Source organism: Macaca thibetana, chromosome 9, assembly GCF_024542745.1.
Source record: "Macaca thibetana thibetana isolate TM-01 chromosome 9, ASM2454274v1, whole genome shotgun sequence".
Lineage (NCBI taxonomy): Eukaryota > Metazoa > Chordata > Mammalia > Primates > Cercopithecidae > Macaca > Macaca thibetana.
This window is the reverse complement of record NC_065586.1, coordinates 32,530,545-32,545,587: the sequence shown is the minus strand read 5'-3', so window position 1 is coordinate 32,545,587 and position 15,043 is coordinate 32,530,545. Positions and strand designations below refer to the sequence as shown.

At 37.6% G+C, this 15,043-nt stretch overlaps 2 protein-coding genes across 23 annotated transcripts in view; one reads left to right on the top strand and one right to left on the bottom strand.

Moving 5' to 3' along the window:
• CCDC7 (coiled-coil domain containing 7) overlaps positions 1-15,043 on the bottom strand; it is a 440,951-nt gene that overhangs the window by 88,698 nt on the left and 337,210 nt on the right. For all 22 annotated transcript variants that reach the window (XM_050804671.1, XM_050804673.1, XM_050804674.1 and 19 more), the window contains one exon: positions 272-379. In XM_050804671.1, coding sequence (XP_050660628.1) covers positions 272-379 — 108 coding nt within the window. The remainder of the gene's footprint in view (positions 1-271; positions 380-15,043) is intronic.
• LOC126962960 (mitochondrial import receptor subunit TOM22 homolog) lies at positions 5,432-6,962 on the top strand. The gene is made up of 2 exons (XM_050804722.1): positions 5,432-5,774; positions 6,911-6,962. Exons 1-2 carry the CDS (start codon positions 5,437-5,439, stop codon positions 6,960-6,962), a joined length of 390 nt encoding a protein of 129 aa, XP_050660679.1. The 5' UTR covers positions 5,432-5,436.

Here is a 15,043-nt window from a genome sequence, read left to right as displayed (position 1 = left end):
AGTAGTGGAAAGCCTATATGTATTTTGTTTCATGAGTAGGTAAAGGGAAATATATGAAACATTACAAAATTAATGTTGCCTAGTGGAGTAAAAACACGTAATTTAAATATACACTTAATTGACATGTAGACAGATTGAGTAGAATGAACTTATTAAGTTGAGAAAGACTACTCCTTCTTTGAATTTCCTGTTTTTTAACAGAACTATACAGTTGAAATATTTTAATTCTTAGATTGTGTTCTACTATATCCAAACATAAATCTGTACTTACCGACCACTTTGTTTAAATCCAATCGAATTATTAGGTCGCTAATTGATGGGTACACTGCTGGAAGATTTTCTGCTGTATTTGGAAGTTCTGAGGCTGCTTCATTTGTAACTGTAAGAATAACAGATTGACAAAGTCATTGATTTAAAAAACTAACATTTTGTGAAACACCTAGGAATGCATGTAACCAAGAAGGTGAAAGATCTCTACAAGGAGAACTGCAAAAACACTGCTGAAAGAAAACAGAAATGGCACAAATAAATGAAAAAACAGTCCCTGCTCATGGATTGAGAGAATCAATGTCATTAAATGGCCATACTGTCCAAAGCAATTTACTGGTTCAATGGAGTCCTATCAAACTACCAATGTCATTTTTAACAGAATTAGGAGAAGCTATTCTAAAATTCATGTGAAGCAAAAAAAGAAGCCTAATAGCCAAAGCCATCCTAAGCAAAAAGAACAAAGCTGAAGGCATCATACTACCTGACTTGAAACTATTTTACAGGGCTACAGTAACCAAAAGAGCATTGTACTGGTACGAAAACAGGCACATAGACCAACAGAACAGAGTAGAGAACCCAGATATAAAGCCACATACCTACAATCATCTGATCTTCGAGAAACCCAGAAAAAATAAGCAATAGGGACTCCCTATTCAATAAATGATGCTGGGATAGCTGGCAAGCCATATGCAGAAGAACGAAATTGGAACCCTGCTTTTTACCATATACAAAATTTGATCAAGAAGGATTAAAGATTTAAATGTAAGACTTCAAACTATAACAATCCTAGAAGAAAACCTAGTAAATACCCTTCTCAATATCAGCCTTAGCAAAGAATGTATGGCTATGTCTTCAAAAGCAATTGCAACAAAAACAGAAATTGACAAATGGGATCTAGTTAAACTAAAAATCTTTTGCACAGCAAAAGGAACTACCAACAGAGCAGACAACCTACAGAATAAAAGAAAAATATTCATGAACTATGCATCTAACAAAGGTCTAGAATCTATAAGGAACTTAAACCAACAAGCAAAAAACAAATAAATCCATTATAAAGTGGGGCAAAGGACATAAACAGAAACGTCTCAAAAGAAGATATACGAGTGGCCAAGAAACATATGAAAAAATGCTCCACACCACTAATCATCAGAGAAATGCAATTTAAAACCACAATGAGATACCATCTCACACCAGTCAGAATGGCTATTTTTATTATTTTGAGACGGAGTCTCACTCTGTCACCCAGGCTGGAGTGCAGTGGCACGATCTTGGCTCACTGCAACCTCCACCTCCAGGTTCAAGTGATTCTCCTGTCTCAGCCTCTGGAGTAGCTGGGATTACAGGCACACGCCACCATACCTGTCTAATTTGTGTGTGTGTGTGTGTGTGTGTGTGTGTGTGTGTTCTTTTTTAGTAGAGACAGGATTTCACCATGTTGGCCTGGCTGGTTTTGAACTCCTGACCTCAAGTGATCCACCCACCTTGGCCTCCCAAAGTGCTGGGATTACAGGTATGAGCCACCACACCTGGCTCAGAATGGCTATTACTAAAAAATAAAAAATAAAAACAGATGGCAAGTCTGTGGAGAAAAGGGGACACGTACACACTGTTGGTGGGAATGTAAACTAGTCTAAACACTTGGAGAGCAGTTTGGAAATTTCTCAAAGAAAGAGTTGAAATACCATTTGACTCAGCAATCCATTCCTGGCTATATACCCAAAGGAAAATAAATTGTTCTACCAAATGGACACATGCATCCATACATTCACCACAGTGCCATTCATAATAGCAAAGACACAGAATCAACAGTAGGTGCTCATCAATGGTGAACTGGATATAGAAAATGTGGTACCTATATACCATGGAATAATATATAACCATTAAAAAGAACAAAATCATGTCTCCAGCTGCAACATGGATGCAGCTGGAGGCCATTATCCAGAGGGAGCTAATGCAGAAACAGAAAACCAAATACCGCATCTCTTCCTTTATATGTGGGAAATAAACATTGGGTACACATGGACATAAAGATGGGAACCATAGACACTGTGGAATACTAAAAGGGGGAGGAAGTAGGGGTAAAATGATCTCTTGGGTATTATGCTATCTGGGTGACGCGTTCAGTCATACCCCAGACTTCAGCATCACACAATATACTTTTGTAACAAATCTGCATGTGTACCAGCTGCTTCTAAGATAGAAGCTGAAAAAATAAAAAAAGTACATACAGTAAAAAACAACAAAAACCCTAACATTTTGTATGAGGCAGAAGTATAGTACCTAGTACTAATTAGAGATATTTTACCTCCCAATCATCTAATCATCTAACCTTATTTACTTTGCAATTTAACATGCTAATTATTCAATTGAATACAAATATGTTAAATAATTTCAAATTCATACAAAATAGCTACTATATGCCACCTTTTATACTAAGTACTTTTGAAGTATTATCTCATTTAACCATTATAATAATTGAAGAAAATAAGTATTTTATCTCCATTTAACAGATGACGGAAATAGAACTTATTGATATTATGCATATTGTGGAAGGCCACATAGTTATTAAATATAAAAGCCTGGAATGAATTGATTCTTTTAGTTTCTGAAATCTGTTCTCCAACTAATAAACTCAAATATCTACTGAGACTGAGTATGTAATATGAGTGTTATGAGCCTGGTGATGATAGGGATGGCATAAAGAGCAAGGTGAATTGGAGAGTACCTGTTTTATTTAATTAAAAAAACCATTATTCTTACCACTACAAATGCATGACAGATATTCTCAGGTGTTCTAAATTCCCCAAAGAAGCTAGAAATCTTGATATTTACAATAATTTTCAAAATTTCAAAATATTTGCAGATAGTTTAAGACTTCTATATTCATGTTTGAAGGACAAATCTTCAGCTAGTACTACAAGAAAATTATCTGTCTTTAGAAAAGGATTAATTCTAATATATGGGTGCAATTTAAGGGCCAATCACTGGTATATTTCCTTGGAAAATATGATCATTTACCCACCAATGTATCTCTCTCTGATCTAGGACGATGGAATAGCAATTTCGGATTACATAGTATATATGTTTATTCCTCACCAGATCACTTTGGACATCTAGAGCATTATGGTTTTTTTCTAAAAACAGATAGTTACTATAGGTATTTAAACTGTGTTCTTAGTAATCTTCAAAGTACTCAAAGTCAGAAAGTCATATAGTAATCTTACAAAATCTCTGGTTATTTTCTATTTTTAAATCCTTAAGAAGATGACAGAATAAAGCTCCCCTTTGCCCTCATTTTTCCTATAAAACCCCCAGAAACAAAAGAAAAAAAGTAAGAATATTTCCATAGCCCCCTGATACTAAAAGTACTGTCATGAAATCTGGCACAAGGCTTTGGAGAATACTAAGAGATAATAGTCATGCTGTCTTGAACCTATAACAGTACACAGGTTTTCCTCCAAAGTGTCATCACTGAAAGGCATGCCTAATATGCCTTTATAGTGGTAATCATATTTAGGGTGCTAAGAAAGAAGAGTTGAAGAAGAAACTACACTGATGGACCATTTCTATTGCTTGAAACAGAGATTCCTAATATAAGTTAGGGATGCTGACAGTAAAAACAGCTAAAAATAGAGGGAGGAAGATAGTGCCAAACTGCAACAGACAAAAGACACATATGTGAGTTGCAATAGCTTCTTTAACAACAACAAAAAAAGATTTAATAATATGACACCAAGCCTGGACAGAATCTATCAATTTTCCCACAAAATCTCGTCCTCCGTCAATCTACCCCACATATACATTCCACTAATCACTTTACTATTTAGAAGGTCCCATTCAAAAATTAATAATAATCCAACCAGCATGAGAAGCAAGCACAGAAACTGCAACAATCACAAAGAAACCTAAAAGATAAATAACCAGGAAAATCACAGAGTGATGTAAGTAAGATGGCAGAATAGAACATCTCCCAGCATCACTTCCCCTAGAAAAAAAATACAACTAGAAATTATTCAAAGACAAGAATACTACCCTGAATTCACCAAAATTCAAGGGAGAAGTGGAGAAACTTCTAGGAGACACAGAATCAAGAAAACCTGATACTGGTAAGATGAATAATCACTTTAAAGCAGACCTAACACCACTCACAGAATTTCCCTAGACACATGGTTCCCAGGGTGGGAGGAGGAAATTGGAGGTGAATGTTCAATCTCCCAGCTGGTTATAGAATCTTCACAGGAAGCTCACTCCAGTCTTGTCTCATGGAACATTTAAATTGCTGGGAGGACTGAACCACCTGGGATGAACTGTGGTCAAAAAGGGAAGGTTCTAATTACATTGACTGGCATGTGAATTTTTGTAGGCGTTCTGTGCTCCAATTAGTGAAGATATCACATTGAGTAAAGTGGATGGCCCACAGTCCTGAAGAAGACACAATACACAGGAAGGACCAAATTCCTGGCTGGATTTCCCACAAAGTCCACATATTCATGTGAAGCCTTCTCCTGACCTGGAAACATCTACATGTTTGGCATTTAAGTTCTGGTGCTCACTCAAAAATACAAACTATTTCTATTAATAGTTTTTGTAACTGAAGAACAATGGCAGGGCAGCAACATAGTTCTGAAGCAGTGTTGAAGTTACAGGGCTCACTATAAGTCTTCCACAGACTGGAAAACAACAGGGCAGTGATTTATTTCCAGTGCACCATTTAATTTCCAGTTCTCACTCTAAGTCTTGCCCAGACTGAGAAGCAAGAGCAGACCAGTGATTAAGTTCTAATATTAAGCAGTAAAGGCCTAACACTGTCAAAAACACCTGCAAAAGCTCAATGTGCAGACATCAACATAAAAATGCAAGACTTGTAAAAACTCAGGAAAATATGACACCACCAAAAAAGAGCAAAAAACTTTCAGTAATGGATTCAGAAAAACTGAAGATCTATAAAATGATTGACAAATAATTCAGAATAATCTTATTTTAAAAGTTAAAGGAATTACAAAAAAATACAGATAGAAAACTAAATGAAACTTGGAAAACAATTCAGGAACAAAGTTAGAAATTTAACCAAGAAATAGAAACAATTTTTTAAGACCAAAGAGAAACTCTCAAAATAAAGAATATGTAAATTGAACTAAAAAATTCAAAGAAAGCGCCCCTACAGTCATGGCTGCCGCCGTTGCTGCTGCCGGTGCCCGGGAACCCCATTCCCCGGAAGAATTGCTCCTGAAAGGCGACGCGGAGAAGCCTGAGGAGGAGCTGGAGGAGGACGACGATGAGGAGCTAGATGAGACGCTGTCGGAGAGACTATGGGACCTGACGGAGATGTTTCCGGAGAGGGTCTGGTCCGCAGCCGGAGCCACTTTTGATCTTTCCCTCTTTGTGGCTCAAAAAATGCACAGGTTTTCCAGGGCAGCCTTGTGGATTGGGACCACTTCCTTTATGATCCTGGTTCTTCCCATTGTCTTTGAGACTGAGAAGTTACTGCTGTTTGAGCTGTCTCGGTGGGATAAGTTTGAAATTCAAGTGTTTGAACCGCTGATTATTTGGATTTTTTTTTTTTTTAACTTTGGCACATTGATCTATCGAAACCTAGTGGGGAGAATTCTCCCCACATTGTCTCATGAGAAGACTCAACTTGCAACTGTGCCCTCCACACTATCCTTACTTCTGTCTTCACTCTGATACCAGAGTGCAGCCATGCAGATGGTTATTCCTGCTCTGGCCACCCCACTCCTTTCACCAAATTGCTCCTAACTGGAAGATGTCACTTTCCCCTTGTGGGCAGGGACTGATGCCAGTGGGAGGGATGTGCCCCTGACCATTAACGACTGCCTTTTATATTTTTTAATTTTTTTTTTAAAGAATGGAGCTGTTGGGGAGGGACATGCACGCAATGTGAAAGACAAAATGCATTACACCTGTAGTGTAAAGTGGCCACTCTGAATCCCTAGGTATGAGAGGAGGGAGGCTGGCTGCAGCTTCAGCCACAGAATGGGGACTGGAAGACAGATCAGGAATTCATTTCCCCTGCAGAGTTTGGTTGTTAGACCTGTGTGTGTGTCTAAAAAAACAGAAGTCAGTGCTCACTTTTTGTATTTAAATATTAAAAATGATTCCAACTGAAAAAAAAAAATTCAAAGAAAGCTTAACAGCAGATTTAAACAGGAAAAAAAAATCAGTGAACTCAAAGACAGAACATATGAAATTATACAATTAGAGGAGCAAAAAGAAAAGTGAATGAAAAACAATGAACAAGGCCTATCAGAACTATGAGACAACATCAAATAAGCTAACCTCAGCATAATAGGAGTTGCGAAATGACAGAAGAGAGAAAAAGGCCTAGCAATCATATTTAAGGAAATAATGACTGAAATTATCCCAAACATGGAGACAGAAAACAGCATCCAGGTATAGGAAGCTCAGGTCACCAGTCAAATTCAAGCCAAAATGTCATCATCAAGCCACATCATAATCCAATTAAAAAGTTAAGGACAGAATATTAAAAGTAGCAAGAGAAAAGAAACATATCAAAATTAATGAAGTCTTAATACAACTTTCAGTTGATTTCTCAGCAGAAACCCTGGAGATCAAGAGAAGATGGGATAATGAGACTGACACTGTGAACTTTTTTTTCAAGAAGTGATGCCGAACCTGAACAGGAAAACCAAAAGAATCTATGGACTCTTTGAAGGAAACAAAAGGCTGCAGCCTACACTGAGTCAGGTGAAGGGCTCCAAGTCCCCAGAATGTAAGAGGTGGGAAGTTTGCCTCTGGCATACACACCCCCACCAGGGATCCTCAAAGTCCACATCACCTGGGAAGGCCCTAATCTCACCCAGTGCAGGAACTGACTTGGGGAGGGTAATGGAATATAAAAGTAGGAGCAGCAGTGGGAAGATCCTTGCATGCACTCCCAGATTCCAGTGCAGACCAAGGGCAGCCATTCCTTACTGATCTTAACAGGGAACCCTGCAGAGGATAGCCAAAAAGTTCAGGTGTTGGTCACAGGTTGAAAGAAGCTCCCAACAGGGTTTCACAATATAAGACAAACTCTCTTGGCTAGGGCCATGGTTGGGGAGAGTGGAAAGCAGACTTTGAGTACAGGAGTCCTGAGTGTAGTAACTATGGATGCAGGAGCTGGGTGTCTGGCTTTGCAGTGAACAGGGAGGAGTGTGGCCTAAAAGCCATGGTTGCGATTTCCCTGTGGAAAACTTATGACTCCCAGTAGCTGTGAGTTCTGATTATAGACTGACTGGAACTCAGCTTTCTGCTGCCAGTAGAACACTGTGGGAGTGGATCTGCCTCACCAAATGAGTGGGAACTATGTGGGGCTTACCACTGCCTGCTACTCCCCACTCCGTGCACAAACTCTTCTGCATAGCAGAAGCAGCAATGCTCCCCTATGGTACATACAACCCAGTGGCCTGAGACCCACTACCATCCCTCAACACCCACTGGGGTTGCTGCTTGCTCTGCACAAGGAGACTCAGAGTACAAACCCAGCAGACCCAGTTTCCACCTGGCTTTGCCCTGTCACCTACCCTGGCTTAACACAAAGGATAGAATCTCTTGAAACCGACATGGCCCTGCCCATTGCCCTGTGAAACCAGAGTACCTCACCCTGGACAACATAAGGCAAGCAGAAATCCCACTGCTACTCCCACAGTTGGAAGCGCCGCCATCTGGCTGGAGGCCAACCAACACAATCCACTACAGTATCTCCTGGTAGAATAGCACTGCACCTAGGAAGGAGAAAATAGCTGCATGATCTCAGCTATCACTACTGCCTGCACCACTCTGCTACCAGGAGGTCCTTATTCTGTCTGTGGGACCAGTTCATTACTACTCTTAACTGGTGTTCAAAAAAGCCAACACACTGAGGCTACCAATAACCAAGAACTTTCACAGAGTGTATGTCACTCTCCTGCCATCCCCATTAAAGCTGGTGCTGGTATCCACTGCTGGAAAACTTGAGGACAGGTCACATCACCTTGCAGACATGCCGCAACGGCACCCTGGAATGTGGCAACTTCACTGGGCAGTTAGAAAGAATTCTAAAAGCAGTAAGACAAAAGCATCAGGTAACCTAAAAAGAAAAAAACTATCAGACTAACAGCAGATTTCTCAGCAGTAACCATATTAGTCATATTGGATTGGGGAACACTCTTCAACCTCCTTAAACAGAATAACTGTCAGCCAAGAATATTGTATCCTGCAAAAGTAAGTTTCACCCTCCTTAAACAGAATAACTGTCAGCCAAGAATTTTGTATTCTGCAAAACTAAGTTTTATAAATGAAGAAGAAATAAAGTCATTTTCAGACAAATGCTGAGGAAATTTGTCACTACCAAAGCAGCACTACAAGAAATACTAAAAGAATTCTAAACCTTGAAACAAAAGCCCAATAGGTACCAAAATATAATTTCTTGAAAGCTTAAAACTCACAGGACCTATAAAATAAAAACACAGTTAAAAAAATTAGGTAACACTTAACATGATGAAGAAAACAGTACCTCACATCTTAATATTAACATTGAATGTAAATGGCCTAAATGATCCACTTAAAATATTCACAATGGCAGAATGGATAAAAAAATCACAACCCAAATCTCTGCTGTATTCAGTAGACTCATCTAACACAGAAGGATTCATATAAACTCAAGGAAAAGGGATTAAAAAGGTATTGTACACAACTGGAAACCAAAAGTGAGCAAGAGTAGCTATTCTTATATCAGACAAAATACTTAAAAGCAACAACTGTAAAAAGAAAAAAGACAACGATGGTAACTATATAATGATAAAAAGATCAATTCAACAAGCAGATATTACAATCCTAAATTTATATGTACCAAACACTGGAGCTCGTAGAGTCATAAAACTATTACTACTATACATAAGAAATAAGATAGCAAAACAATAATAGTGGGACTTCAATAGACCACTGATAATACTTAAAAGATTTTGAGACAAAAAGTCAACAGAGAAACAATAGACTTAAATGACATGCTAAAACAAATAAACTTAATGGGCGTCTATAGTAAATTCTACCCAAGATCTTCAGAATATACATTCTTCTCATCAGCACATGGAACATTCTCCAAGACAGACCATATAATAGGCCACAAAACAAATCTTGATAAATTTTATAAAATCAAAATCTTATCAAGTATCTTCTCAGACCAAAAGGAATAAAACTAGAAATCAATTTCAAGAGGAATTCTTGAAACTATACAAATACATGGAAATTAAACAACATGCTCCTGAATGATATTTGGGTCAATAATGAAATTAAGACGGAAATTTAAAAATTGTCTGAAACAAGTGAAAATGGAGATACAATATACCAAAACCTCTTGAATACAGCAAAAGCAGTGCTAAGACAGAGGTTTTTAACGTTAAATGCCTACATCAAATAAAAATAAATATCACAAGTTAACAACCCTACTCTGCTCCTGAAGGATGTAGAAACACAAGAACAAACCAAACCTAAAACTAGCAGAAGGAAAGAAATAACAAAGATAAGAGCAGAACTAAATGAACTGAGACTTAAAAATAATACAATGTAAATTAGTTCAACCAGTCTGGAAGACAGGGTGGTGATTCCTCAAGGATCTAGAACCAGAAATACCATTTGATCCAGCAATCCCATTACTGGGTACATAGCCAAAGGATTATAAATCATTCTACTGTAAAGACACATGCACATGTATGTTTACTGCAGCACTGTTCACAATAGCAAAGACTAGGAACAAACCCAAATGCCCATCAATGATAGACCGGATAAAATAAAATGTGGCACATATATACCATGGAATACTATGCAGCCATAAAAAGGATGAGTTCATGTCCTTTGCAGGTACATGGATGAAGCTGGAAACCATCATTCTCAGCAAACTAACATAGGAGCAGAAAAACAAACACTGCATGTTCTCATCATAAGTGGGAGTTGAACAATGAGAAAACATGGACACAGGGAGGGGAACATCACACACTGGGACCTGTTGAGGACTGGGGGGCTCAGGGAGGGAAATCATTAGGGAAATACCTAATGTAGATGACGGGTTGATGGGTGCAGCAAACCACCATGGCACATGTATACCTGTGTAACAAACCTGCACATTCTGCACATGTATCCCAGAACTTAAAGTATAATTTTAAAAAGAAATAATAATAATACAATGGATCAACAAAATGAAAACTCGGTTCCCTGAAAAGAGTTTTAAAAATTGATATATCACTATCTAGATTAACCAAGAAAAAAAATCCAAGTAAACATAATCAGATATGAAAAAGGAGACATAAGAACTGATACCACAGAAATTTAAAAAGATTATCAGAGTACATGAATAACTATACACTCAAAAAGAGAAAAACCTAGAGGAAATGGATAAATTTCTGGAAACATACAACTTTCCATGATTGAAGCAGGAAGAAACAGAAATCCTGAACAGACCAATAAGGAGTAGTAAGATTGAACTAGTAATAAAAATCTCCCAATTAAAAAAATAAAACCACAGAACTAGATGGATTGACAGCCAAATTCTACCAAATGTGCAAAGAGGAACTGGTACCAACCCTGTTGAAACCGTTCCAAAAATTATAAAAAAAGAGAGAATCCTCTATAATTCATTCTATGAAGCCACCCTAATACCAAAGCTGAACAGGGACACACAAAAAACTACAGACCCAAATCCCTGCTGATTATAGTTGAAAAAATCTTCAACAAAATGCTAGCAAACTAAATCCAATAGCACATCAAAATATAATATACCATGATTAAGTGGGGTTTATTCCATGGATTCAAGGACGGTTCAATATATGAAAATAAATAAATGTGATTCAACACATAAACAGAATTAAAAATAAAGCCCTTTTGATAATCTCAACATACGCAAAAATGGTATTTGATAAAGTTCAGCATTTCTTCAGGATAAAAATCTTCAATCAACTAGGTATAGAAGAAACATACCTCAAAATAATAAAGGACAGATATGACAAACCCACAGCCAACATCATACTGAACACAGAAAAGTTAAAAGCAGTCTTCTAAGAAGTGGAACAAGGATGCCCACTTTCACCACTCCTATTCAACATAATACTGGAAGTCCTACGCAGAGCAGTCAGGCAAGAGAAAAATATAAAAGACATCAAAATAGGAAAACAGGAAGTCAAATGATCTTTGTTCACTGATAATATGATCTAATATCTAGAAAAACCTAAAGACTTCTCCAAAACTCTTAGATTTCATAAACAAATTCAGTAAAGTTTCAGGATACAAAACCAATGCACAAAAATTACTGGCATTTCTGTATACCTTAACAAGCTGAGAATCAAATCAAGAAGGTAATCCCATTTACAATAGCTACAAATAAAATACTTAGGAATATATTTAACCAAGGAGGAGAAAGATCTCTACAAGGAAAAATACAGAATACTGATGAAAGAAAGGAATTAATGTTATTTAAATAGCTATACTTGTAATGTTAAATACAAGTATTAAATACATACTTGTAAATTTAAATAATGTTATTTAAATAGCCATACAATCTTGTAAGCATACTGCATTCTTTTCCATTTTTTTTCTTCTCTGTATTTTCAAAAGCCTGTCTTTGAGTCAGTAATCCTTTCTTCTACTTGATCACTTCTGCTGTTAAGATACTCTTATGCATTTTTGTATATGTCCGTTGAATTTCTCAACTCCAGAATTTCTGGGTGTTTCTAAAGTTATTACTTCAATCTCTTTGTTAAATTTCTCTGATAAATTTCTGTATTCCTTCTCTATGTTATCTTGAAGATCATTCAGCTTCCTCAAAACAGCCATTTAAATTCTCTAAAAGGTCACATATCTCTGTTTTGCCAGAACTGGTTACTGATACCTTATTCAATCAGTTTGGGGAGGTTATATTTTCCTATATATTCTTGATGCCTGTGGACATTTGTTAATGTCTGGGCATTGCAAAGTTTAGGTATTTATGCTAGTTTTTGCAGTCTGGACTTGCTTGTACCCATCCTTCTTCAGACAGCTGACTTTTTGGTTCTATGAAGGTGCTCTCTTGTATGGATAGTTGTTCAATTTGATATTCCTGCAGGGAGAAGAGGAGGATGACTGCTGGAGCATTCTATTCAGCCATCTTGCTCTGCGTCCACTTCACAAATAAATTTGTAAAGGAATAGATAGTTGTTCTATTTTGGTTTTTAAATTTCTTCTAAAAGAAGCCAAGGCAGAAAATACAATCAATAGTTTAGAAAAACACATTTTATACCACTTGGCTCCCTGAAATATATCTCATTTGGACAAAGAATCACATTTAACATGACCAGTGTATAAATATTAGGTAAAAAGCAAAATATAGTATGAACATATCATATCTCTTACAACCCCCAGAACAGTGGCTGAACAAAAATTCAATGGAAAAGTAATATGGTTTGCATATGTCTCCCCTCCAAATCTCATGTTGACACTTGATCACCAATGTTGGATATGTGCCCAGTGGGAGGTGTTTTGGCTATGGGATAAAATTTGTCATGAATGGCTTGGTGTCCTCTCCACAGTAATGAGTGAGTTGTTACTCTATTAGTATTAGTTCATGCAAGATCTGGTGGTTGAAAAGAGCCTGGCAGGATTAGAGCAAGATGGCTGATGGAAGTCTACACTATTGATCCCCCTTACAGAAACATCAAATTTTAACAACTAACAACACAAAAAAGCACCATCACAAGAACCAAAAATCAAGAGAGTATTCATAGTACCTGGTTTTAACCTCATATTGCTGAAAGGGGTACTGAAGAGAGTAGGCTGGGAGAGAGGAGGTAATGTAGCAGAAGTGGAGACCATGGGTATTTGGCTACATCATATATTTTACTTGTGTCTTCAGAGCCTGCTTGAGCACTGTCTCATGTACACCACTTCTATTTGATGATGGAGTACTACCTGCATGCCAAACTATTTGGAGGGTCAGATAACACCCAGTTCATGGTGGGCAGCTCAGATTGCTTGGCAACTTGGTGGTCCATGGTTAAGTGTTCAGTTTCTACTAACACCCAATAGCAGGCAAAGAACTGTTATGCAAAAAGGATAATTATTTGCAGAGAATGAGATGGCTTTGCTCCAAGGGGCCTGCACTGTTATTCACCTATAGGAACTTGCCAAGGGCTCTAAAGAGCATCCCTATCTGCTACTGTCACTTCCAGCACCACTGGATCTGTAGGATCATGTTTTCCAAGTGGAAGAGCACCCTGTACCTGTTACAGAAACTTCTCTTGTTCTTGGTCCCACTCAAAACTAACAGATTTCCAGGTCACTCAGTAAGTGAGCCACAGTAGCACGTCCAAATAAGGAATATGTTGCCTTAATATACAGAGAGGTCAAATAGGCATTATAACTGTTTTTTGGTAGGAGAGGCCAGATGCAACAATTTTTCCTTATTTCAGAAGGAATATCTTGACATGTCCCATTCCACTAGACTTCTAAAAATTTCATGATGTAGAAGGCCCCTAAATTTTTTGAATTCATGTCCCACCTCCTGACATGCAAATATCTTACTAATATATCTAGACTACTTTTTACCCAAGAGGTCCAGTCAGCATATCATCAATGTAGCAAACACGTATGATATCTTGCAGAAAGGCTTTCAAGTTCCTGGCAAACTAAATTATGATATAGAGGGGGAGAACTAATTTACCCTCAAGGTAGGACAGTCAAGATGCATTGTTAGACTTTCCAGCTAAAAGAAAACTGCTTCTTCACTATAGGAAAGCAGAAAATGAAGCAATTTTCCAGATCAGTATTTGCATACCAATTACCAGGGGATATGTTAATTTGCTCAAGCAATGAAATCATTATTTAGTACAGTATCTATAATTAGAATCACCGTCTATTTAAATTTATGATAATCCACTGTTATTCCCTGAGATCCATCTGTTTTCTGAACAGGCCAAATAGGTGAGTTGAAGGGTGTGGTTGAAATCACAACCTCTTCATTTCTCGAGTCCTTGATGAAGTCACTAATCTTCCAGATCTCTCTGGGAATGTAATATTGCTTTTGGTTTACAATTTTCCTAGGTAGAAGCAGTTCTAGTAGCTTCTAATTGGCCTCTTCTACCATAATGGACCTTACTCCACAGGTCAGGAAACCAATGTGAAAATTCTGCAAGTTGATGAGTATATTTATTCAATTATACATTCACGAACTGGGGAAATGACAAGAGGATGAGTTCAGCTCCCACTGGATCCATTGTGAGACAGATCTGTGCTAAAATTCCATTGATCACTTGCCCTCCATAGCTTCCTTTCCAGTGGACCATCATGACATTTTTGACCTTTTGGAATTAGTGTCAGTTCAGAGGCACTGTCCATTAATCCTTTAAAAATCTTATTTTCTTTTATATGTTGCATAGTAGCCCCAGCAAAAAGGCCATAGGTCCCTTTGAGGAAGGCTGGGAGAAAAATTAAAGGTATAAATTTTTGGCAGTATACTGGGTCCTTCCTCAAGGGTACCCTTCCTTCAAGGGGTCCTGAGTCTGTAAACTTGATCAAGTCTGGGAATTGACTGAGAGGCCATGACTGTGTTTTTATTATTTAAATTAGACTTTTGTCCACTTGATCTAGAACTCTTCTGCTTATACAGATTAAGAAGGAATTTAGCAGATTGACCATTTATGTCACTTCAGTAAACACAATGATCAACTAGTCAATGCCATAGATAACTCAAGCCAGACTATTCTGATTTCTACTTTGACTCTGATTTCCATTGTGGTAACTGTTGTAACAC